This window comes from Vulpes lagopus, chromosome 14 (genome assembly GCF_018345385.1).
Source record: "Vulpes lagopus strain Blue_001 chromosome 14, ASM1834538v1, whole genome shotgun sequence".
Lineage (NCBI taxonomy): Eukaryota > Metazoa > Chordata > Mammalia > Carnivora > Canidae > Vulpes > Vulpes lagopus.
This window is the reverse complement of record NC_054837.1, coordinates 7,461,820-7,485,111: the sequence shown is the minus strand read 5'-3', so window position 1 is coordinate 7,485,111 and position 23,292 is coordinate 7,461,820. Positions and strand designations below refer to the sequence as shown.

General features: G+C 52.3%; 1 protein-coding gene across 1 annotated transcript; it reads right to left on the bottom strand.

Moving 5' to 3' along the window:
- Positions 1–3,272: 3,272 nt before the first annotated feature.
- Positions 3,273–22,555, bottom strand: FAS (Fas cell surface death receptor). Its single transcript, XM_041728978.1, has 5 exons — positions 22,433–22,555; positions 10,148–10,313; positions 5,378–5,515; positions 4,321–4,347; positions 3,273–4,229 (listed from the first exon to the last, which is right to left on the bottom strand). The coding sequence occupies exons 1-5, from the start codon at positions 22,460–22,462 to the stop codon at positions 4,117–4,119; spliced, it is 474 nt and encodes a 157-aa protein (XP_041584912.1). The 5' UTR covers positions 22,463–22,555; the 3' UTR covers positions 3,273–4,116.
- Positions 22,556–23,292: the final 737 nt, after the last annotated feature.

Here is a 23,292-nt window from a genome sequence, read left to right as displayed (position 1 = left end):
AGACGGAGGGTGAAGAAGAAAGAGACAGAAAGCACGAAGGAAAATCTAAGAGGAAAGTATGGCTAGTGGCTCTGGTTATTCTTGGTGTAACTAATTAAAAAGAATAGGCCGAGTCTAATCGGCCCCACACGTTTGCTCCTTCCTGGGCACACGACGTTCTCAATAACCTCACAGCATTCTTTTTAAGAAAACAAAATACTACATAAGCAAATCATGAGATGGAGACAGGTGCGATATTGTGCAGTCAACAAAGAAAACAAAATGAATTCTGAAAACCCGGCACCAAATTCAAATACCATGCGTTGGGGCTGTGGAACATCACGGCAATGTCTGAGAGCGCTGAACCAAAGAACAATTTTGTCGAATTTTGCTGGTTTGCCAGTAGTATTATCGTGGTTTCTAGACGAATTGGCCCCTTTAAAGAATTACCCTGCAGAACACGCCTAGCACAATGCCTACCGCACGACCATAAACACGGGGTTTTCTCTCCTCCAACGTACACAACCCAAATTTATCAAAATATCAAAAATGAGTGGTTGTTTTGGGTTTCTTTAGTAAATTTGTTTTAGTTAGAGAGACAAAGCGTGAGTGAGCGGGTTGGGGGCAGGAGAGAGACTCTCAAGCAGACTCCTCGCTGAGTGCGGAGCCCAGCGCGGGGCTCGATCTCATGACCCTGAGATCACGACCTGAGCCGAAATCAAGAGTTGCTGCTTCACCCACTGAGCCACCCAGGCGCTCCTATTGTCTTGAAAAATGAGATTTTAAAATACATTTGTTTCTAAAATAAAAAATAATAAAAAGTAAAAAAATATAAATAAATAAATAAATAAATTAAATAAAAAATAAAAATATAAAATTAAATTAAATTAAAAATAACAAAAAATAAAAAATAAAAATAAATAAAAAATATAAAATAAAAAATAATAAATAAAAATAAATAAAAAATAAAATTAAATTAAATTAAAATTAAAAAATAATAAAAAATAAAAAATACATTTGTTTCTGAGCATAATAGAACCTGGAAAAGTTAGGGGAGGGTAGGAGCAATTCCATATCAACCGCTGCGGGAGCGTCACGGTTATCTTGGTGCATCCACGTGGGGACCCCGTACACGTGGGAGTATACGCAGGTGTGCCACGTGTGCCGTGTGCCCCAGAATCCTTCTTATTGGGTAAGGTGGGTGATAAGCACTTGTCGATCAAGTAATCAGAACTGTTGGTTCACCTAGGGTATCATCGAAAACCATACTGTGAATATTTTAATCAGCGAAATATAACTGAGTGATTATCGGCCAGCCTTGCAGCGAAGGAGAGAGTAATACGCATTCCAGATTCTTCCTCATGTAAGTGACCTTCAAAATGCCTCCTTCCTGTTTTTCTTTGTCTTCCCTCCTCCCTGCATCCTTCTTTGTCTCCCTCTCTCCCTTCTTTCCTTGCTTCCTCTCTTTCTGATGGAAAAATCCCTTCCAGGTACCAATAATTTATATGAAAGGCTTTCAAGGGGTCTGTGATTTTTTTTTCCCATTGATTCTGACCTCCTCTCATTCACCAACAACTCCGTTAGCAGCTCATCCCGAATTAAATCCTCTAAACATGCAAATGAGTTTTCACAGAAGTAGGAATCTGTCTTTTCTCTGTATTTGTACAGCATTGGCTCATATAATAGTTCGTTAAATTACATATTAATTCCACAATACCAACGAGCATAAAGACCTGGAAGCAGCTGGAAGAGCGACGAGCCTACAGCCCCACAAGAGGGACCAGGAGCAGGAAGCGGGTTAGTGTGTGCCGAGCACCCCAGGGCGCTGGAGCGTGGAGCAGGGTCCGTGAATCCAGCAGGCAGGTGGGCCAGCGACCCCTTTGGGGGGCTCTGGGGCGCTCCCATCAGGGAGCGTCCGACTCCTGGTTTTGGCTCAGGTCGTGAGCTCAGGGCTGTGGGATCGAGCCCCGCATTGGGCTCTACACTGGGCGTGGCACCGGCTCTGGATTCTCTCTCTCCCTCACCTACCCCCACCCCAGAAAAGAAATTCCTTTGGGGAATGTATACATTGAGGCTACGTCAGAAAACATGACATAGTTGATGGAGACATTCCAACTCTTGAAGACTCCAATTCCCCCAAAACAATCCGAATCCCTGGGTATCACAACGGAACATCATGCGTACATTTTCCTTGACTTCTGACTACTTTTGAATACGTGTCCCCCATAACCCTGCTGCATCAGTAGGCATGAACAGTTTCAAGTCTTGGGCCCACCTATCCGAATTTCTTTCTTAAAGGGTTCCAACGACTTACATTCCAATTGTGGTTTATGAGGGTTCTTATCTCAAAGGCAAACCCACCAGGGCTAAAGGCACGTCTTAAGTGAAAATTTTTTAAAAATGCAAAATAAAAGAAAAGCAAACAGACACAAATCCTTGGCAGCTTGATGGGCAAAGCATATTGATTTTGTTTGAACCGACATTTTAAGTTCTAAAAATATGAAGGAGGGCAGCCCGGGTGGCTCAGCGGTTTAGCGCCTGCCTTTGGCCCAGGGCATGACCCCGGGATCCTGGGATCGAGTCCCACGTCGGGCTCCCTGCAGGGAGCCTGCTTCTCCCTTTGCCTGCATCTCTGCCTCTCTCTCTCTCTCTGTGTCTCTCATGAATAAATAAATAAAATCTTTAAAAAATAAAATAAAATTGGGAGTAAAAATTATTTAAAAAGTAATAAATTGGGAGTAAAATAAAAAATAAAATTGGGAGTAAAGCAATGTTCTTAAAGTCATAAACTGCAAAAAACTATTTCAAAACAGTCCCATTGAACAATAAAACGACGGGTCGACAGCCCCTGCCCTCGACCCTGCTCAGCAAGCCTACCCAGCCTGCGCTCAGGTGTCCCATGGTGGGCAGGACACACGGGAGGAAACCCTCGGTATCTGAGCACGAAGGTCAGACTGGCTCAGCCCTGCCCCAACTCCACGTGCCTGGCGAGTCACCTAATCCCCGTAAGCCTGTTAGCTCACCGATGACAAGGAGTCAACATGACAACAAGGAGGTTCCGGTGTTTGAGATTACCAGGGACTTAGAACTATTACTATAGCCGACCCTTGAACCACGTGGGGGTTGGGGCCCTGACCCTCCCCTCTGTCCCCACATAGTTGATGATCCTCAAGTAGCTGCTGACGCCCCCGAAGCGGAACCTCTAATACCCTACTGTCGGCCGGAAGCCTTACTGATGACACGAATGGTCGATCGACACATTTCATGTACTACATGCGTTTTTATACCGTATTCTTACGATGAGTCAGCTAGGGAAAAGAACATTTTACTTAAAAATCAAAAGGAAGGGGCGCCTGGCAGCTCAGGCAGGTAAACATCTGACTCTTGCTTTTGGCTCAGGTCATGATCTCAGGGCCGGGAGATGGAGCCCTACGGCTCTGTGCTGGGCCTGTGCTGGGCGTGGAGCCTCCTTGGGCTTCTTGCTCCTTCTCCCTCTGCCCCTCCTCCCCGCCTATTTACGCTCTCTCTCTGTCAAAAACATAACAAAATAAAATAAAATACATGATAAGGAAGAGAAAATACATTTACAGTGCTGCACTTATTGAAAGAAATCCACTTATAAGTGGACCTGCACAGTTCAAACCCATGTGGTTGAAGGGTCAACGTATTGTTATTATCGTTATTCTCATACATTAGTCCCTCCCCCACGGTCCCTACTCGTCCCACCATCGTGAGGCCCTCCCAGACCTGGGGGCCTAGAGGTATTCAATAAACGTTTGGAGACTGGATGCTTGAACGAACCAGTAGTTGTCTAGTGGCTTGGAGGCGGAGCAAGACTAGAAGCCAAATCCTTGACTCTCAGCCAGTGTTGCTTCCCCCCCCAGGATGACATGGTCTGTCAAGGTACATCTAGCACCTTGATCAAAGTAAGATCCCTGGGTGGCGCAGCGGTTTGGTGCCTGCCTTTGGCCCAGGGCGCGATCCTGGAGACCCGGAATCGAATCCCACATCGGGCTCCCGGTGCATGGAGCCTGCTTCTCCCTCTGCCTGTGTCTCTGCCTCTCTCTGTGACTATCATAAATAAATAAATAAATAAATAAATAAATAAATAAATAAATAAAAAAGAAAGATGAAAACTTACGTGCTACATGGGTTGCAGTGTTCGCACGGAGAGACGTCACAGTAGAAGTTTGGTTTACATCTGCACTTGGTATTCCGGGTCTGAGTACAGTTTCTTTCCACTTCTAAGCCTAGAAAGCCAGTTTGCAGACTATTAGTTACAGCAGCTGATGAGCAAGGGCCGCGAGAGAAGATTCGCGATCTACCCTTACGTCAGCACACCTTCTGCAACACACAGGTAGCGTTCACCTGCAAAAGAGGCAACCCCAGGTGAAGCAGTTGAAATCACTGGGCAGGGTTTGAAGAGGACAGACAGACAGTCCAGCAACCAACATAGCCCCACTTTTGCTGGAACGGTTGCCCCGTTCCTGTACAGCCTGGCTACTTAGGACATGGCTCGTGCACCCACCTTGGGGGGTGGGGTCGTGATCTCAGGGTCCCAGAATCGAGCCCCGTGTCATGCTTCCAGCTCGGGGGCAGCGGGGAGTCTGCTTCTCCCTCTCCCTCTGCCCCTCCCCTACTCATGCTTGCTTGCTCTCTCTTGCAAATAAATACATAAAATCTTAAAAAAAAAAAAAAAAAGGAAATGCAGAGTATCAGGCCCTAGTCAACACTTAGTGAGACCAATCCCAAAGCCCTTGCTTAGAGATTCTGATTTAATTGCTCTGAGGTGGGACCTAAATGTGAACATTTTTCATAGTTCCCTGTGTGATCCTAACATACAGCCAGGGTGGAGAAACATTGCTTTAGGGCCCAAAAAGGGACAAGAAAAGCTTTATGTCCTGGGATTTCTTGATATGAAATGAAACTAGGGAGTTTTTCTGTTACATCTGGATCCAGGCTCTCATGATTGAGGCATCCATAAAAATTCCGGTCCTCAGTTAGAATTAATCAGGACAAAACAGATCTCCAAAGGGGAGGGAGCCTCCGCCTCCCACCCACCTCTTGGATTCCTGTCCTTGTATCAGAAGGCTCCTGAGCTCTTGCCGGCTATACCAAGAACACAAATCAAGGCAGGAAAACAAAATTTACACACCTGTTCACCAGGTTCATATTTCATCATTCTGGGAAAATTGCCTAGATTTGATACGCAAATGTCTAGACTAGTGATTAGCTCGGTACCTGGCGCTGCTTCACTCCAGCCAGCTCCATCCTGCCCACTCCCATATGCCAACCCGGCACCGGAGTAGTTCCCAACCTCAAAACCTCAAAGTGCATTATACATGGCTCTACGTGGAGTGGCACTACCGGCCTTTCTGATGGCTTCAAAGACACTTACCATGCTCTCCATCGCAGATTCCACATCTCCTGCATTTAGGAGACAAATGCGTCTTGTCTGTGTACTCCTCCCCTTCTTGGCAGGGCACACAGTGTGATTTACCCGCATAAGACGTGCAGTCACTTTCCTTCCGTGTGCCTGCCCAAGAGAAAAATGGAGGCGGCGTTTGAACACAAGGTGATGTGCAACAGCGTGGGAGATATGCAGGGGTGACGAGGAGCGGGAGTCAGAGTCGTCAGACTAATGGTATAGAAACACAGTGGCGGGCGGGGGGGGGGGGCAGTCATCATAAAAATCATGTCAACACACGGGAAGTCTCCCAAGATAAAAGCCCAAAGAGTCACCCAACAACTGTGCCTACAGACACCGGAGGATGAGCTACACTATTTTTAATGCACGGAATGACCACATGCACAGAAGCCTATAGTAACTTTCTTGCAAAGGGGGCAGAGGTTCACATCCATTCCTCTTTCTATTTTTTTTTGCCATTCAGGCACAGAGTGTGTTTTGATGGGAAGGCATGAGCATATCTATAACAAAATTTGCTATGAGGTTTGTTGTCTTAATTCACACGATTATAAGTAATACTCACATTTGCTTTACTTTTCAAATAAAGCGAGTCATTGTATTGGTGTCAGGAAGCCTTGGATGACAATGCTTTATGCTGAAACTTCACTTATTTGGCAAGTGTCTATTAAATGCCTATTGTGGGTCAGGCCCTGTCAGGAGCCAGAGATCCTGAAGGAAATATGACAAAGTCTAGGTCTCCGAGGGCTTCGCGTTTCCAGGGAGGACGCAGGCAATGCCTGGACCAATCTATGATGTCAAGTGGTGGTATGTGCCTTGGGGATTAGGGCCAGGAGACGGAGGGTGAAGAAGAAAGAGACAGAAAGCACGAAGGAAAATCTAAGAGGAAAGTATGGCTAGTGGCTCTGGTTATTCTTGGTGTAACTAATTAAAAAGAATAGGCCGAGTCTAATCGGCCCCACACGTTTGCTCCTTCCTGGGCACACGACGTTCTCAATAACCTCACAGCATTCTTTTTAAGAAAACAAAATACTACATAAGCAAATCATGAGATGGAGACAGGTGCGATATTGTGCAGTCAACAAAGAAAACAAAATGAATTCTGAAAACCCGGCACCAAATTCAAATACCATGCGTTGGGGCTGTGGAACATCACGGCAATGTCTGAGAGCGCTGAACCAAAGAACAATTTTGTCGAATTTTGCTGGTTTGCCAGTAGTATTATCGTGGTTTCTAGACGAATTGGCCCCTTTAAAGAATTACCCTGCAGAACACGCCTAGCACAATGCCTACCGCACGACCATAAACACGGGGTTTTCTCTCCTCCAACGTACACAACCCAAATTTATCAAAATATCAAAAATGAGTGGTTGTTTTGGGTTTCTTTAGTAAATTTGTTTTAGTTAGAGAGACAAAGCGTGAGTGAGCGGGTTGGGGGCAGGAGAGAGACTCTCAAGCAGACTCCTCGCTGAGTGCGGAGCCCAGCGCGGGGCTCGATCTCATGACCCTGAGATCACGACCTGAGCCGAAATCAAGAGTTGCTGCTTCACCCACTGAGCCACCCAGGCGCTCCTATTGTCTTGAAAAATGAGATTTTAAAATACATTTGTTTCTAAAATAAAAAATAATAAAAAGTAAAAAAATATAAATAAATAAATAAATAAATTAAATAAAAAATAAAAATATAAAATTAAATTAAATTAAAAATAACAAAAAATAAAAAATAAAAATAAATAAAAAATATAAAATAAAAAATAATAAATAAAAATAAATAAAAAATAAAATAAAATTAAATTAAAATTAAAAAATAATAAAAAATAAAAAATACATTTGTTTCTGAGCATAATAGAACCTGGAAAAGTTAGGGGAGGGTAGGAGCAATTCCATATCAACCGCTGCGGGAGCGTCACGGTTATCTTGGTGCATCCACGTGGGGACCCCGTACACGTGGGAGTATACGCAGGTGTGCCACGTGTGCCGTGTGCCCCAGAATCCTTCTTATTGGGTAAGGTGGGTGATAAGCACTTGTCGATCAAGTAATCAGAACTGTTGGTTCACCTAGGGTATCATCGAAAACCATACTGTGAATATTTTAATCAGCGAAATATAACTGAGTGATTATCGGCCAGCCTTGCAGCGAAGGAGAGAGTAATACGCATTCCAGATTCTTCCTCATGTAAGTGACCTTCAAAATGCCTCCTTCCTGTTTTTCTTTGTCTTCCCTCCTCCCTGCATCCTTCTTTGTCTCCCTCTCTCCCTTCTTTCCTTGCTTCCTCTCTTTCTGATGGAAAAATCCCTTCCAGGTACCAATAATTTATATGAAAGGCTTTCAAGGGGTCTGTGATTTTTTTTTCCCATTGATTCTGACCTCCTCTCATTCACCAACAACTCCGTTAGCAGCTCATCCCGAATTAAATCCTCTAAACATGCAAATGAGTTTTCACAGAAGTAGGAATCTGTCTTTTCTCTGTATTTGTACAGCATTGGCTCATATAATAGTTCGTTAAATTACATATTAATTCCACAATACCAACGAGCATAAAGACCTGGAAGCAGCTGGAAGAGCGACGAGCCTACAGCCCCACAAGAGGGACCAGGAGCAGGAAGCGGGTTAGTGTGTGCCGAGCACCCCAGGGCGCTGGAGCGTGGAGCAGGGTCCGTGAATCCAGCAGGCAGGTGGGCCAGCGACCCCTTTGGGGGGCTCTGGGGCGCTCCCATCAGGGAGCGTCCGACTCCTGGTTTTGGCTCAGGTCGTGAGCTCAGGGCTGTGGGATCGAGCCCCGCATTGGGCTCTACACTGGGCGTGGCACCGGCTCTGGATTCTCTCTCTCCCTCACCTACCCCCACCCCAGAAAAGAAATTCCTTTGGGGAATGTATACATTGAGGCTACGTCAGAAAACATGACATAGTTGATGGAGACATTCCAACTCTTGAAGACTCCAATTCCCCCAAAACAATCCGAATCCCTGGGTATCACAACGGAACATCATGCGTACATTTTCCTTGACTTCTGACTACTTTTGAATACGTGTCCCCCATAACCCTGCTGCATCAGTAGGCATGAACAGTTTCAAGTCTTGGGCCCACCTATCCGAATTTCTTTCTTAAAGGGTTCCAACGACTTACATTCCAATTGTGGTTTATGAGGGTTCTTATCTCAAAGGCAAACCCACCAGGGCTAAAGGCACGTCTTAAGTGAAAATTTTTTAAAAATGCAAAATAAAAGAAAAGCAAACAGACACAAATCCTTGGCAGCTTGATGGGCAAAGCATATTGATTTTGTTTGAACCGACATTTTAAGTTCTAAAAATATGAAGGAGGGCAGCCCGGGTGGCTCAGCGGTTTAGCGCCTGCCTTTGGCCCAGGGCATGACCCCGGGATCCTGGGATCGAGTCCCACGTCGGGCTCCCTGCAGGGAGCCTGCTTCTCCCTTTGCCTGCATCTCTGCCTCTCTCTCTCTCTCTGTGTCTCTCATGAATGAATGAATGAATGAATAAATAAATAAATGAATAAATAAATAAATAAATAAATAAATAAATAAATAAATAAAGGAGGATCTTAGCTCCTGGACAAATAGATGGTACCTGGCAAGTTATAAGAAAGCCAGGGAGCCATTCCAGATTCCTCTCCAGAGGAGAGTACACGTGAATAGGTTTAAGTATGAATGGGCTGGATGGCAAGGCAGAGCTTCCCTGAGGGTCACTAACAACTGGATGGGGGGCCTTGCAAGGGGGCCGGTAGGATCTCCGCACACAGGCCCTGAGCCATTCGGCTGCTGGGGGCCCCACAACCTGCTGCCCACGGCCTCGCGGCAGCTCCCATGGGCCTTCCCCGGACGTCCCCGTCCCACTTCACAGCGCAGCAGAGACGCCGACACCGCGAGCTGGTGCCAGCTCGGCTCCAGCTGCAGGAAAGGGCCGCTCGACGACACTTTGTGAAACGTCCCATCTGCTCCTGTTCGAAGGATTTCCGACCTGAGATTGGTTTGCATTTCAAACCGCTGGGGTTAAAAGACCGTTGGGTTTGCGCCCATTGCTCTTCTAGCTCGTCTAGTTTCAGCTGCAAAAAATGCAAATGCATTTTGCAGGCTTCAGAGACCTCCTGATTGAGGGGAATTGCCAGATCCACCTCCTGAGGGTGGGTGGAGGTCCTTCACTGTCAGAGATCCACCTCCTGAGGGTGGGGGTCCCTCGTTGTCCGAGCTCCAGCTGCGAGGATATATTTAATCAGTTCTGTTGTGAGAAGCTTGAAATTCCGACCGTCTTCTCTCGCCACTGAAAAGTGGAGCTAAAGAGAGAGATATTAAAAAAAAAAAAAAAAAAAAGGGACGCCTGGGTGGCTCAGCGGTTGAGCCTCTGCCTTAGGCCCAGGGCGTGATCCTGGAGACCCAGGATGGAGTCCCATGTCGGGCTCTCTACATGGAGCCTGCTTCTCCCTCTGCCTGTGTCTCTGCCTCTCTCTCTCTCTCTCATGAATAAATAAATACATAAAATATTTAAAAAAAAAAAAAAGAGAGAGAAAGCCTCTCCCTCCAGGGGCACCCGTCACCTGTGAATGTCCTGTCCTCGCGTCCACAGCAGCCACGCAGGAAAGAGGTGAACAAACCCGTTTCGGGAAGGTAATTTCCTAGTTGTTGTTTCTTTCCCCTGATAACGTCCTAACGCAGGAGGACCAAGCGCCGGAGGAGCAGTGACCCCTCCTGAGCCCGATGCTCAAGCTGCCTTGGGGGTCTGCGGACTCACCAGGAGGACACGCATCACAGCACAGGCTGTTCCCGTGAAGCGGGTCTTCCCAGCACCTGACGTCTCCCATGGTGACGTTCCTACCCGATCTCAACACTTTGTAGCTGAGGCCGGTCACTTGAGCCTTCACCCCCCTGGGCCACAGTCCAGCGATGGAGGCGAGCGTCTGCCAAGGAAAAGCAGAAGAGCTGCAGTGAGTGGGGCGAGGCCACCGGGGAGCAGGTGTGGGGCGGCAGCTGCGGCTGCACCTGCTGACACCCACGGCCCCACGCACCCAAGCACCCCAGGAAGAACATTGTGGATGGGAGGGAGGGCTGGGCCCTGGGATCCGAGGGGACCCTGGCTGCCACCCCCGTGTCGCTGTGGGCAGAGGCACCCGGACTCCCCGAGTCTCTGTTCCCTCATCTCTTTTTTTTTTTAAGATTTTTTTTTTAAATTTATTTACTCATGAGACACACAGAGAGAGAGAGAGAGAGAGACAGAGAGAGGGGCAGAGACACAGGCAGGGGGAGAAGCAGGCTCCATGCAGGGAGCCCGATGCAGGACTCGATCCCGGGTCTCCAGGGTCACGGCCTGGGCTGAAGGCAGCGCTAAACCGCTGAGCCACCGGGGCTGCCCTATTTATTTATTTATTTATTTATTTATTTATTTATTTATTTATTTATTTTACTGGAGTTCAATTTGCCAACTGAGCATGACACCCAGTGCGCATCCCGCCAAGTGCCCCCCTCAGTGCCCATCACCCTGTTCCCTCATCTCTAAAGTGGAAACGGAAAAAAAATTAAAAAATAAAATAAAATAAAGCGGAAACGGTCGCCTCCTCATGGGTCTGCTGGGATCATAAAAGCCCTGCAGCTCCGCGCAGAAGATGCAGGCGCCCGGGGCACCGCATGATTATTACGTTGTTATTATCACTGTCATCGCCATGAAGCTCTAGCGAGGAACAAGAGAACAAAGAAGGAAAAACCAAGAAAGTTCAAAATGACTTCAGGGAGGTCATGGAACCAGCTGATCCTCGACTGCGACCCACAAGTGGCCAGAGCGCGCTCCGTCTTGAAGGGTTATTATGAGGATAAAAAGTGATAATTTCTCCCAAACCCGGTGCTTGGGTTTTTATCTCTTCTTGTTTCATGATGTGACATGTTTTATCTCTTCCCATTTTATAAAGCGACCACGGAATACGCAATTGGGTCGCAAGCCTGTCTGGTTAACCAACCCCACAATGACTCAGCTAGGATTTTCTTCACGTTTTGCTCAGAAAAAAAGGTGAACTTCTTTCGGGGGGGGAAACCAAGCTGTAGTCTATTTTGGGTCCCTTTCTTCCACAGATAAAAGCTTATCAGTCTAAGCAATACTGTGTCAGAATTATCTGAGTTATCGACTAGAATTTCTTAGAAAAATGAGCCCTTTAAGACGTATGGAAGCATTTGGGGGCGGCCTCTGATGGATTCTTCTCTCTGGTTTCCTAAGTTGCTTTTGCTTTTCTTTTTTTTTTTTTTTGGTCTAACCATAAACATAAATAATCTCTCATTTTAGGTGGAATATGTAGTCTATTGTCAAACATCACAAATAATTTTAAGTATTAGTTCTGAGGATTTTTGTTAAGATCCTTGCTCATGGTTTTTATGGCACATATTTTTTTCCCCTATTTTAAGGTACAGTAATAATACTAGCATCTTCCAAGTCGAGAGAACTAAATGTTCTTCATGTAGAAACCACTGCCACGGGCGCTCCTGCCTCTTCCCTCCTAGCCCTTCCCCCTCTGTCACTAAGGCCTGTATCCCCTTCAGGTCACAGGTGTCACGGGACCCCCAAGGACGGAGGGGTGAGGGAGATGTGGTTGCCTGCCTCTATTCCGGATGGATGTCTGCAAAAATGCATTCCTAGGGCCCCCGGGGGGCTCAGCAGTGGAGTGCCTGCCTTTGGCCCAGAGCGTGACCCCGGGGTCCCGGGATCAAATCCTGCATCAGGCTCCCTGTATGGAGCCTGCTTCTCCCTCTGCCTCTCTCTCTCTCTCTTTCTCTGTGTCTCTCATGAATAGATAAATAAAATCTTAAAAAAAAAAAAAAAAGAAAAGCATTCCTAACATTCAGTCTTCCAAGAGGGAAAGCGATACCAAAGTATCAAGAAAATATGTCCTTGACCAGGGACATTGTCCAGCAAAAGGCAGAACTAGGACTGGCCCGAGTCCCCCAGCAGCGTTCACAGTGCTCCTTCCCTGCACCCGAGGGGCCAGAGGCCTGACCCCGGGCCCCAGCTTGCCCTCCTGTGCGTGAGCAACTGTGTGTACAGGACAAGCGAGCCTGGCGCCCCGGTCACAGGGACACTGCCGAGCACACTAGCTTCCCTGCCTCTTCGGTCCAACAGACATTTCTTGAGCATCTACTATGTGCCAGGTTCTGCGACTACAAGGCAAGGAACACACTGGCTGTAAGAGAAAGTGGGTATGAAGTCTCCAAAAGCAGATTTGCCCACGGGCAGGTTACCTGTAGTGCACTGATGGGGGCGGGGGGGGGGCAGTTACGCTTTATATCTGCACGACTCATTTTTTAAAACAAGTTTGCGGCGCTGGGGGCGGCTCAGTCGGTTCGGCGTCCGACTCTTGATTTCAGCTCAGGCCACGATGGCACTTTCCTGGGGTTGAGCTCCGGGCTCGGTGGGCGGCGGCGGGGCTGGGGTCTGCTTGGGATCCTCTCCCCCTCCCTCTGCTCTTCCCCTCACTCGTGCTCACATGCTTGTTCTCTCTCTCTCTCTCTAATAAATCTTTAAAAATACGTCTGAATCTATGACCTTTGTCCAAGGCATGACACGCAACTTGTAGCAAAAGATCTTTATCAGCATCAGTCTCTCTCTCGTGGCGATGGTTCCCCACTTCTTGCTTTATCTGTGGGTCATTCGATCATCCCATTAATATCAGCTCCTCTTCTAGATCAGAGAAGAATCGCTAATGCGTAGCAACTGCATCGGGCGTGCTAGGAAATAAAGACGTGATGGCATATTTCTCTAATAAAATAAATTTGCTTAAAAAAAAATCTGGGCAGCCCCAGTGGTGCAGTGGTTTTAGCGTGGCCTTCGGCCGGGGGTTTGATCCTGGAGATCCGGGATCGAGTCCCATGTTAGGCTCCCTGCACGGAGCCTGCTTCTCCCACTGCCTGTCTTTCTCTCACTCTCTCTCTCTGTCATGAATAAATAAATAAAATCTTTTTAAAAAATAAATAAAATAAAATAAAATAAAATAAAATAAAATAAAATAAAATAAATAAAATAAAATAAAAATTAAAAAAAAAAATCTGTCCATACCTGGAAGAGACCCGTTAGTCCTGTTTGCAACAGATAATGGAACACAAGCCTCGGCACCCAAACTGAGTAGAAGCGACACCTGCCTGAGGTCCGTGACCCCACTACCGTGAAGAGGGGGTTTACAGGGACATAATAATGTTCCCCTCGTTCAACTCTGACGTCTCACCAGAAACTGAAGAAAATGGTACAGATTCAACTGCTGAAAAGCACGGAAAGCTGGAACCCGATGCTGCGGGTGCGGCTCCTGCGACCCGGGGCCCCTCTCCTGCTTGGCACCCTGATTCCACCCCGGATTCCTGAGACCTTCCAGCAAGTGCATGGTGGGGGTGCGGGGCAGGTGCGATGGGAGCTCCCCGAGGGCGAGGCAACATCCCCAGGGTCCGAAGGCAGGGGCAGGACAGCCCTCCTCAGGCGGACACCTTGCCCTGGGCTGCAGCTCAGGAAGGAGCGGGGTGCACCCGGCTGTCCCCCAAGGGTGCGGACTTGCCCAGAGCAGCCACGATGCCCAAGGGACTGCACTCTCCACGAGGCAGCCCCCCCGACTAGAAGCCTTGCACCGGCCCTGAGCCTTCGGGGCCCGCGGATCTCGCCCATCTCTGCACGAGGAATGAAGCGGGCAGAGCCAGCTGGAGGACAGCCCCCAAGGCCTCACCACGGTGCAACAGGCTGTCCCCGTTCTGGGACGGCCAAAACGGGACATCTGACACGCCAGCGAGGGTGACACCCCGTGCTGGATGAAGCCACCGGCTGGAAAAAATTGGGACTACCCTTTGGGTTGCACCAAAGAATCAGATGCTCTGAGATGAGCTAGGATTTGAAAAGGAAGTGTAAAAAAAAAAAAAAAAAAAAAAAAAATCATCACCTTTTTTTTCTGTTCTTAGTGAAGCTCAAAGCAAACAGGAAAATAATTTTTTAAAGCAGCAAATTAAAAAAAAAGAAAAAAGACTCGAGGCAGTGAAACAGGCTAGCTCTTCGAACAGCAAGAATGACTAACAGCCGCCTCGAAGAGTCGGTGAAGTTTTTCTAGATTGAGCCCCGTCCTGTAAACGGCACAAGAAATGGAGCTGCGCTAACTCCGCTTGCTGGCTGGCTGACGTTTAGTTATTTAGAACCTGTGACGAAAAAGAAATTCTAACAGGACCAGTAACCAACTCTGGCACATATTTTTTTCCCCTATATTAGTGTAAAAAATAAGGAAAGAGCAGTGACATTCTGTAGCAGGTGCATCAGTGAAATACAGAGAAATGAAATATGTTTTTCTACAGGAAACAGAGGAGTGAAGATCCACTCTTTCTTTTTTTTTTTTTTAAAAAATGTGTACATAAAAAAACTGGCCTTAAGGCCAGTTTCTGGGGAAACCAGGAGAGAGCGAGCGAGTCGAGGCAGTGGGCGTAAGGGACGGGCTAGACTTCTGAGTGATCAAGCAACGATAAAGGAAAATGAGGGAATCTAGAAAATTCTACCTGGGATTAGATTTTGATTTTAGAGCTACAGTTCACAAAATAGTCTTCAGAACTGTGATAAACCTCAGAATCACAAAAAAATAGTCTTCAAAACTGTGATAGACCTCAGAATCACAGGGAGTGATGCCCTGAAAACAACAACAACAACAAAAATGGTGCAGGTCCCACCACGGACGTAAAGAATCAGGGTCCCTGAGATCATCCCTGGCAAGTTCCCAGTTCGGGGGATGCTCACCACAGGCCGAGGACAGACAGGGGAAGACCTAGGGCAGCCGCCACCATAGTCACAGGGGAGAAGCTGCGGAGGTTTACAGACCAACAGCCTCTACGCTCCGCGTTTGCAAATCGCCAAGTCTGCTTCTTGGGGAGAAATAATGATTCCAAAAATTGGCCTGAAGGAAGAGGAGTCATCCTGGTGGAGAAAACATAATGGGAGGGCCACAGAGTCGCTGCCCAGGGGCTGGGGGCCGGAGACGCAGCACAGACAGGGCGCCTCCTGGAAACGGGGAGGTGAGGGGAGTGGGGGCCACAAGGCGGGTGGGCCCAAGTCTTCCATTTTTCAGGAGTAACCAAAATCCTCCAACGTTTAGGGGGCAACCAATATTCAAAATAGGTACTTGTGTGTATTTACTGTACGTATCAATCCCGCGTGGGCTAAACAGACAAAACACCATAGTCTGGGGCAGTGGCTGCTCAATTTCGGAAATCAGGCCTAAATCCAATCAGACACCCATGGGAAGTCTACTTTGATCAAGGATTCTTTTTTTGGGGGGGTGGGGGGTGGCTGGAAACGGAAGCTCGGTCACCAGCAAGGGGCAAGGGCACAAGCCACACGCTCTGAGCCCTCGCAGTCTCTCTCTCTCTCTTCCAAGGCCTCTGCCCTCAGAAATCAAAAGTATCGATGTTTTTCACGTCCTGCATTTGTACTGCTTCCCAGAACGCAGACGTGAGTAAATCTGGGACCTGGCATCACTGGACGGAGGACAGTCCGTCATCCACGGCTCCGTGGCCACATTCATTCTGATCCTGCAAGTTTACCCCAGTGGGCAGCTGAGCAACACCTGCAGCACAGGCTTGCTTGCCTCGGGGGGCTGCGTACAGCCGCCCAGTGAGCTGTAGTCCGATTTGGTAATTTATAAGTTACAAGGCCGGCCTTGCTCAAAATGCCCTGATTCCACACTAAATTCACGGTCATCCTTACATCCTTGGTGGAACTCGGGCCAGTCGTCCAACAGAGGCGGCTGTTTCTAAATGCCCAGGGATGGGAGCGGCGTGGCTGCACAAAGTGCGTTCCAAAACCAGAAGCAAGCAGAGCTCAAAGGGCAGAACCAGCTCATTTCCTCCTGGTGAAGGCGGAGCTGCCAATCTCACGGGGATCCATCTTTCTGTCTAGCTAGAGCTCCACTACTTCTATCTCACTTCAAAGAAAATAAAGGCTGGCAAGTAGGTGGAATTATTTGTTCCTGTTTAAGAGGCTTCATTGGGGGCAGCAGTCCAGCCATTTAAGAAGCGATGGGTGCTTTATTTTTCTTTTTAAAAGAAGGGTCTTCCAAAAAAAAAAAAAAAAAAAAAAGAAGGGTCTTCCAGAAAACCAAAAGGATTTTCTAGCTGGTTAAATGCTGTTTTCCAACTTTTGCAAACAGATACACACAGATAAGCAAAAACAACGCAATAAATACTAAGCATTACGATACAGACACTGGTCCTACAAATAATTTTTTTTCGGGAATAAAATATAGGTAGACTCCAGTACAACTAGAAATGGTTTTGTTATGACAGTAGATCACCCAAAAAGTAATAAATAATAAATGATAAGAATTCTAGAAATTCAGGTTCACTGAATAAAAGCCTTCGCTGTACATGTATCCACTACAAACTGTAAGATTAAAGTTGTGTGTCCAAGGAGTGAGAGAAAGCAGACTATAAGTAGCACTCAACTATGGACAGGTGTGGACAAAACTAACAGGCCGTAAGTAAAACGTAAAAAAAAAAAAAAAAAAAAAAAAAAATCTTGTTTTAGGTGATATACAATAAAGAATGACTCTATTTTTTCAAAAGTCACTGTTTGGCATCATCTGGCCAATTTCTCTACCTGTATCTACTGAAGGAGAAGAAAGAGATCCACTGTCCTCAACTTGGTTTCGACTTGCTTTTTACTTCTGGATCCACTTTTTTAGTACAGGCCCCTTTATTGGTTTTCATCACAAGGTGACCGTCTTTAGTACCTATTACAAAACATGTGCTTATTGAGGGACTTTTGGGACCTGAGATAATTTACCAAAAGACAGTTTGCTCACTAGGGGTTTTCGAGTGGGGGATTTCCTTACTCAGGTTTTTAAACATCTCTTAAGTGTTGGCTATTTTCTCCAACTGCCAGTTGTACCACAGTCATTGGCTCCCCCTCCCCCCCAGCACCCCAGCAGCATCGCCTTTCCTGCAGATGCTGAGGGTCCCACTATGGGGGTCCTTTAGAAGTAAATGACTCGTCTAGTGTCCCAAAGAGACTTGCATCCAAATCCTTGGTCTCCTTTGCCTCTCACTACTTTGCTTTCCCCCCCTTTAAACTTAGGGCAAGAAATAAAATTTATTTTCTCTAGAATAAACTCTAATCCGCCAGAGGAGACTTCCTTCATCTTCCTTCCTTCATCTCACATGGTGGTTCTGATGGGCTCCTTGTATCAATCTCATTTCTGCCTCCCAATCTTGACATCATTCGGGAGTTTTGTGTCTTTCCATCCAGGTTGGTACTGTTTTAAATTACAGTTTCGTAAATTTGCTTCATTTTAAAAACTTTTTAACTCCTCTGCGATCTAAGTAATACCTACTTTAAAAAAGTACTCATTTCATCTTTCTGAGGCTGGTTTAAGGAAAATGGTTAAATGATATAAATTAAACAACTGTTCTTTATTTTTTCCACTGAAAATCTTTCATATGATTCTTTATAAATACGTTAATTTTTTTCCCCCAAATGTCCTCTCCTTTCCCTTCAGCATAATTTTAGGACAAGTGTTCTAAGAAACGTAGAAGAAATTGGGCATCTAGTAACTTAACTGCCTGACCACAGACCTCAACAGTACATGACAAAACCTACCAGAGCCATGTGGTTAGAAAGAAAGAAAAAAAGAAAAGAAAAGAAAAGAAAAGAAAAGAAAAGAAAAGAAGGTAGGAAGAGAGAAAGCACTGCCCACAGCTATTTCTCACACAAATTTCTAAATTATGTGATGCTTTTTCAAAAATCTCCGTTAGACATTTGTAAATTGTTTGGGGATTTCAAACTGATTTCTTGTAGGTGCCGCAGATACAACAGCTAGAAACTAGAAGAAGGAAAACGAACTCCAGGAAGGTGGGAAGAAGAGAAGCACAGGGTAAGGGACAGGGGACAGCAACAGAGGCAGGAGGACCAGGCGGACAAGGCAGAAAGGGAAAATGAGGGAGCTCCGTCCCATCTACCCCCAGGCCCCCAACATGCTACCCATCTGCTTCTGGGTTCCGTGTGATTGGCAGGCCCACCCCCATTTTATTAACCTTGCGACTATTAAGTGCAAAGGTGCAAAAGCCAGTGTTTGCTGGACACACACGAGATGACATGACAGCGTGGAAACTTCTTTAATAATAATAGGGGTGAGGGGATCCCTGGGTGGCTCAGTGGTTTAGCGCCTGCCTTTGGCCCAGGGCGTGATCCTGGAGTCCCGGGATCGAGTCCCACATCGGGCTCCCTGCATGGAGCCTGCTTCTCCCTCTGCCTGTGTGTGTGCTTCTCTCTCTCTGTGTGTCTTTCATGAATAAATAAATAAAATCTTAAAAAATAATAATAATAGGGGTGAGCTACTGGGCACGTGGTGGGTGCGAGGAAGGATTCTGTGTAACTACACATAAGGGTCACGTCAGGGGGGAAAAATGGAGCATAGTTTACAAAATGTAGACAGTGATTAAGTGATAGGGTTGTGTCAGATTTTTTTCAGGAGAAAGAATTATTTGTCTGCCTTTATAAATGTCATCTAATAAAACTTAAATTTCTTCAGCTCCTAGGCCATTTATTATGTAATCATAAATAAAACATATTACAGATACCAAACATATTCGGTACATACAAAGTGTTCCTGGTGTTTTAAATACAGGCCTCGCAGAAAAGTTAAACAAGTGTAGCTCTCTCTGGGCTTTGATAATTCTGCTACACTTACCATATTGCTGTCCCCAGAGCTGAGATTTTTCAAAGTAACCAACACGGCAGTACCGTGGGGGTTAAGCACAGGAAGTAAAGAGCGAGTCAGCGCTGTACAAATAGCTCAGTTTTGAATCTTGAGATTTCTCTAAGGGTTTCAAAAGGGACCTAAATATTGCATATGACTCCCAAAAGAGCCCGCCAGTTTTTCTTTTTTCCCCAATCCTTTTTTTTTCCTTTTCAAATATTTTATTTATTTATTCATGAAAAACACACAGAGAGAGGGAGAGGCAGAGACACAGGCAGAGGAGAAGCAGGCTCCATGCAGGGAGTCGGATGTGGGACTCGATCCCGGGACTCCAGGATCACGCCCTGGGCCAAAGGCAGGCGCTAAACCGCTGAGCCACTCTTTTTTCCCCAATCCTAAGACCGTTCCAGGCATCACCATCTCTTTCCTTTCAGCCTTGGGCGCAGGCTGGTGCACTTGGGAAATGGGTCTAAATCAACCCCAGCGCTGCCCCTCCCGGCAGCTGTGTGATCTCCGCTGAACCCCGGGCTCTCTGGCCTCCATTTCGGCCCCTGGAAGATGGAGATGAAGCCCCCCCTCCCCAGGGGGCTTTGACACTGGCCTCAGGTGGCACCTGTGCACCGTCCTGCACCCTGCTGGGAACTTGGGTCGGTCCCAATCAAGTGAGAACCCACGATGCTCAGGAGCCTCCGCACCCCCAGGAGGGGTCTGGGGCCCGGGGTGCTCAGCGGTGGAGCATCTGCCTTGGGCCCAGGCCGTGACCCCGGGTCGGTGATCGAGTCCCATGTCGGGTCCCCGCATGGAGCCTGCTCCTCCCTCTGCCTGGGTCTCTGCCTCTCTTTCTCTCTCTCTCTGTGACTATCATAAATTCAAAAAAAAAAAAGATTCAAAAAAATGAACCAAGTGTCTTCCACGTGCCACCGAGCCGCAGTCGTGGCCAGGGGCTCCCGGGGGTGGCCAAGGCCCAGCTTTCCGGCAGGAGCAGAAGCCACCATGGGCCGCGGTGGAGGGGACGGGGAAGGCTAGGGGGGGGGGGCGGACGGGGGGGGGGGGGACGGGGAAGGCTGCGGGGGGGGGGCGGACGGGGGGGAGGGGGGAAGGCTGAGGGGGGGGCGGACGGGGGGGGGGACGGGGAAGGGTGCGGGGGGGCGGGCGGGGGGAGGGGGGAAGGCTGCGGGGGGGGCGGGCGGGGGGGACGGGGGAAGGGTGCGGGGGGGGGCGGGCGGGGGGGACGGGGGAAGGCTGCGGGGGGGGGGGGCGGGTGGGCGGGGGGGACGGGGGAAGGGTGCGGGGGGGGCGGGCGGGGGGGACGGGGGAAGGCTGCGGGGGGGGGGGCGGGGCGGGGGGGGACGGGGGAGGCTGCGGGGGGGGGGGGCGGGTGGGCGGGGGGGAGGGGGGGAAGGCTGCGGTGGGGGGGCGGACGGGGGGAGGGGGGAAGGCTGCGGGGGGGGGGGGGGCGGGGCGGGGGGACGGGGGAAGGGTGCGGGGGGGGGGGGGGGGGGGGGGGGGGGGGGGGGGGGGGGGGGGGGGGGGGGCGGGGGGGGGGGGGGGGGGGGGGGGGGGGGGGGGGGGGTGGGGGGGGGGGGGGGGGGGGGGGGGGGGGGGGGGGGGGGGGGGGGGGGGGGGGGGGGGGGGGGGGGGGGGGGGGGCGGGGGGGGGCGGGGGGGGGGGGGGGGGGGGGGGGGGGGGGGGGGGGGGGGGGGGGGGGGGGGGGGGTGGGGGGGGGGGGGGGGGGGGGGGGGGGGGGGGGGGGGGGGGGGGGGGGGGGGGGGGGGGGGGGGGAGGGGGGGGGGGGGGGGGGGGGGGGGGGGGGGGAGGGGGGGGGGGGGGGGGGGGGGGGGGGGGGGGGCGGGGGGGGGGGGGGGGGGGGGGGGGGGGGGGGGGAGGGGGGGCGGGGGGGGGGGAGGGGGGGGGAGGGGGGGGCGGGGGGGAGGGGGGGGGGGGGGGGGGGGGGGGGGGGGGGGGGGCGGACGCCCCCCCCCCTGGGGAGACGGGACGGGTGCAGGGGGCGGACGGGGGGGAGGGGGGAAGGCTGCGAGGGGGGGCAGACGGGGGGGGAGGGGGGAAGGGCTGTCGGGGGGGGCGGGCGGACGGGGAGGGGAGGGGGGAAGGCTGCGGTGGGGGGCGGGCGGCGGGGACGGGGGAAGGCTGCGGGGGGGGCGGGCGGGGGGGCCGGGGGAAGGGTGCGGGGGGCGGGCGGGCAGGGGGGGGGACGGGGGAAGGCTGCGGGGGGGGCGGGTGGGCGGGGGGGACGGGGGAAGGGTGCGGGGGGGGCGGGCGGGGGGGACGGGGGAAGGCTGCGGGGGGGGCGGGTGGGCGGGGGGGACGGGGGAAGGGTGCGGGGGGCGGGCGGGCGGGGGTGACGGGGGAAGGGTGCGGGGGGGGCGGGCGGGGGGGGACGGGGGAAGGGTGCGGGGGGGGGCGGACGGGGGGGGACGGGGGCAAGGGTGGGGGGGGCGGACGGGGGGGGACGGGGGAAGGGTGCGGGGGGCGGACGGGGGGGTGGGGGAAAGGCTGCGGGGGGGGGCGGGTGGGCGGGGGGGACGGGGGAAGGGTGCGGGGGGGCGGACGGGGGGGTGGGGGGAAGGGTGCGGGGGGGGGCGGGTGGGCGGGGGGGACGGGGGAAGGGTGCGGGGGGGCGGACGGGGGGGAGGGGGGAAGGCTGCGGGGGGGCGGGCGGGCGGGGGTGACGGGGGAAGGGTGCGGGGGGGGCGGACGGGGGGGGACGGGGGAAGGCTGCGGGGGGGGCGGACGGGGGGGACGCCCCGGCCTGAGCGCGTCCCGCGGGCGGCGGGAGCAGGATTCCCGGAAGGGAAACAAAAGCAGTTTCTTTTCTGCGCGGCGATGGGAAGGTAAACAGGCCTCCCGGGCGCCTTTGGCCCCAGGATAACTTTGCCCAGAAAGGTCAGGTCTGGAGCTTCAGGGTTCCCGCTGCCCCCGGGGCGCTTCCCTCCTGAATCTTTGAACTCTTGGGAAACTGCGCCCGCGGCCGTCGCTGCCCTCCCCGGAGTCGGTCCCCTCCCCGGGCTCGACCCCTCCCCGGGCTCCGTCCCCCTCCCCGGCCTCGATCCCCTCCCCGGGCTCCGTCCCCGTCCCCGGCCTCGATCCCCTCCCCCAGAGTCGGTCCCCTCCCCGGGCTCGACCCCCCTCCCCGGAGTCGATCCTCCCCGGGCTCCGTCCCTCCCCGCGCGCACCCACCCGACCCGAACCCGCGCGCGGCGGGGCACAGCGCACCTAGAGAACACCCGGGCCGCCGGTCCCCGCCAAGCGCAGCCGCCCCCGGGCAGGAGGCCCGCGGCCCGCGCCCCCCGCGCCCGCGGGAGCCCACTCACCAGACAGCCGACCGCCCAGGCCCCCCACATGGCCGCGGGCGCTCCCGCCAGACCGCCGCAGCCTCCGCGCCCGCCGGCGCGCCAGGTCCCCGCGGCCCGCAGGAGGCCCCGCCCCGTGGCCCCGCCCCGTGGCCCCGCCCCGTGGCCCCGCCCCGTGGCCCCGCCCCGTGGCCCCGCCCCGTGGCCCCGCCCCGTGGCCCCGCCCCCTTCCCGCCGAGCCCCGCCCCGTGGCCCCGCCCCGCCCCTTTCCCGCCGAGCCCCGCCCCCGCGCCCGCGCCCCGCCCCTTTCCCGCCGAGCCCCGCCCCAGTGGCCCCGCCCCCGCGCCCCGCCCCGCCCCGGCCCGCCGAGCCCCACCCCCGTGGCCCCGCCCCGGCCCGCCAAGCCCCGGCCCCGCGCCCGCGCCCCGGCCCGCCGAGCCCCGCCCCCGTGGCCCCGCCCCGGCCCGCCGAGCCCCGCCCCTTTCCCGCCGAGCCCCGCCCCCGCGCCCGAGCCCCGCCCCTTTCCCCGCCCCCGCCCGTCCCGGAAGTCTCGAACACCTGCGCGGGCGGGGCCGCCGGCGGGGGGCAGCCCGGGGGGAGGGGAGGGGAGGGGAGGGAGGGACGGAAGGAGGGGAGGGGAGGGGGCGGGCGTTCCCGGTGCGGAGCGTTTCCGCGCTGCGGGCGGGCGGCGGGTGGAGGTGCGGCCCCCAAGGCCTTGCGCGCCGAGTCCAGGCGGCTCCCCCGGCCCGCGGGCGCTCAGCTGGGTCGCGGCCTCCCGGGCGCGGGGCAGGACGCCGGGGCCGCGGGCTCCAGGAGCTCCCGGTGCTCGCGGACCGCGCCTCTCCGTCGCTCAGGCCCCCGCCAGCCTCCTTTAAGACAAG

Coding starts and splice junctions, on each gene's coding strand:
- FAS (XM_041728978.1), bottom strand. CDS start 22,462: ATGTGGGGGGCCTGGGCGGTCGGCTGTCTG. Junction 5,516..10,147: donor CTGTGATGCGTGTCCTCCTG/GTGAGTCCGCAG, acceptor TCTCTTGGGCAG/GCACACGGAAGGAAAGTGAC. Junction 4,230..4,320: donor CTACCTGTGTGTTGCAGAAG/GTGTGCTGACGT, acceptor CTGGCTTTCTAG/GCTTAGAAGTGGAAAGAAAC.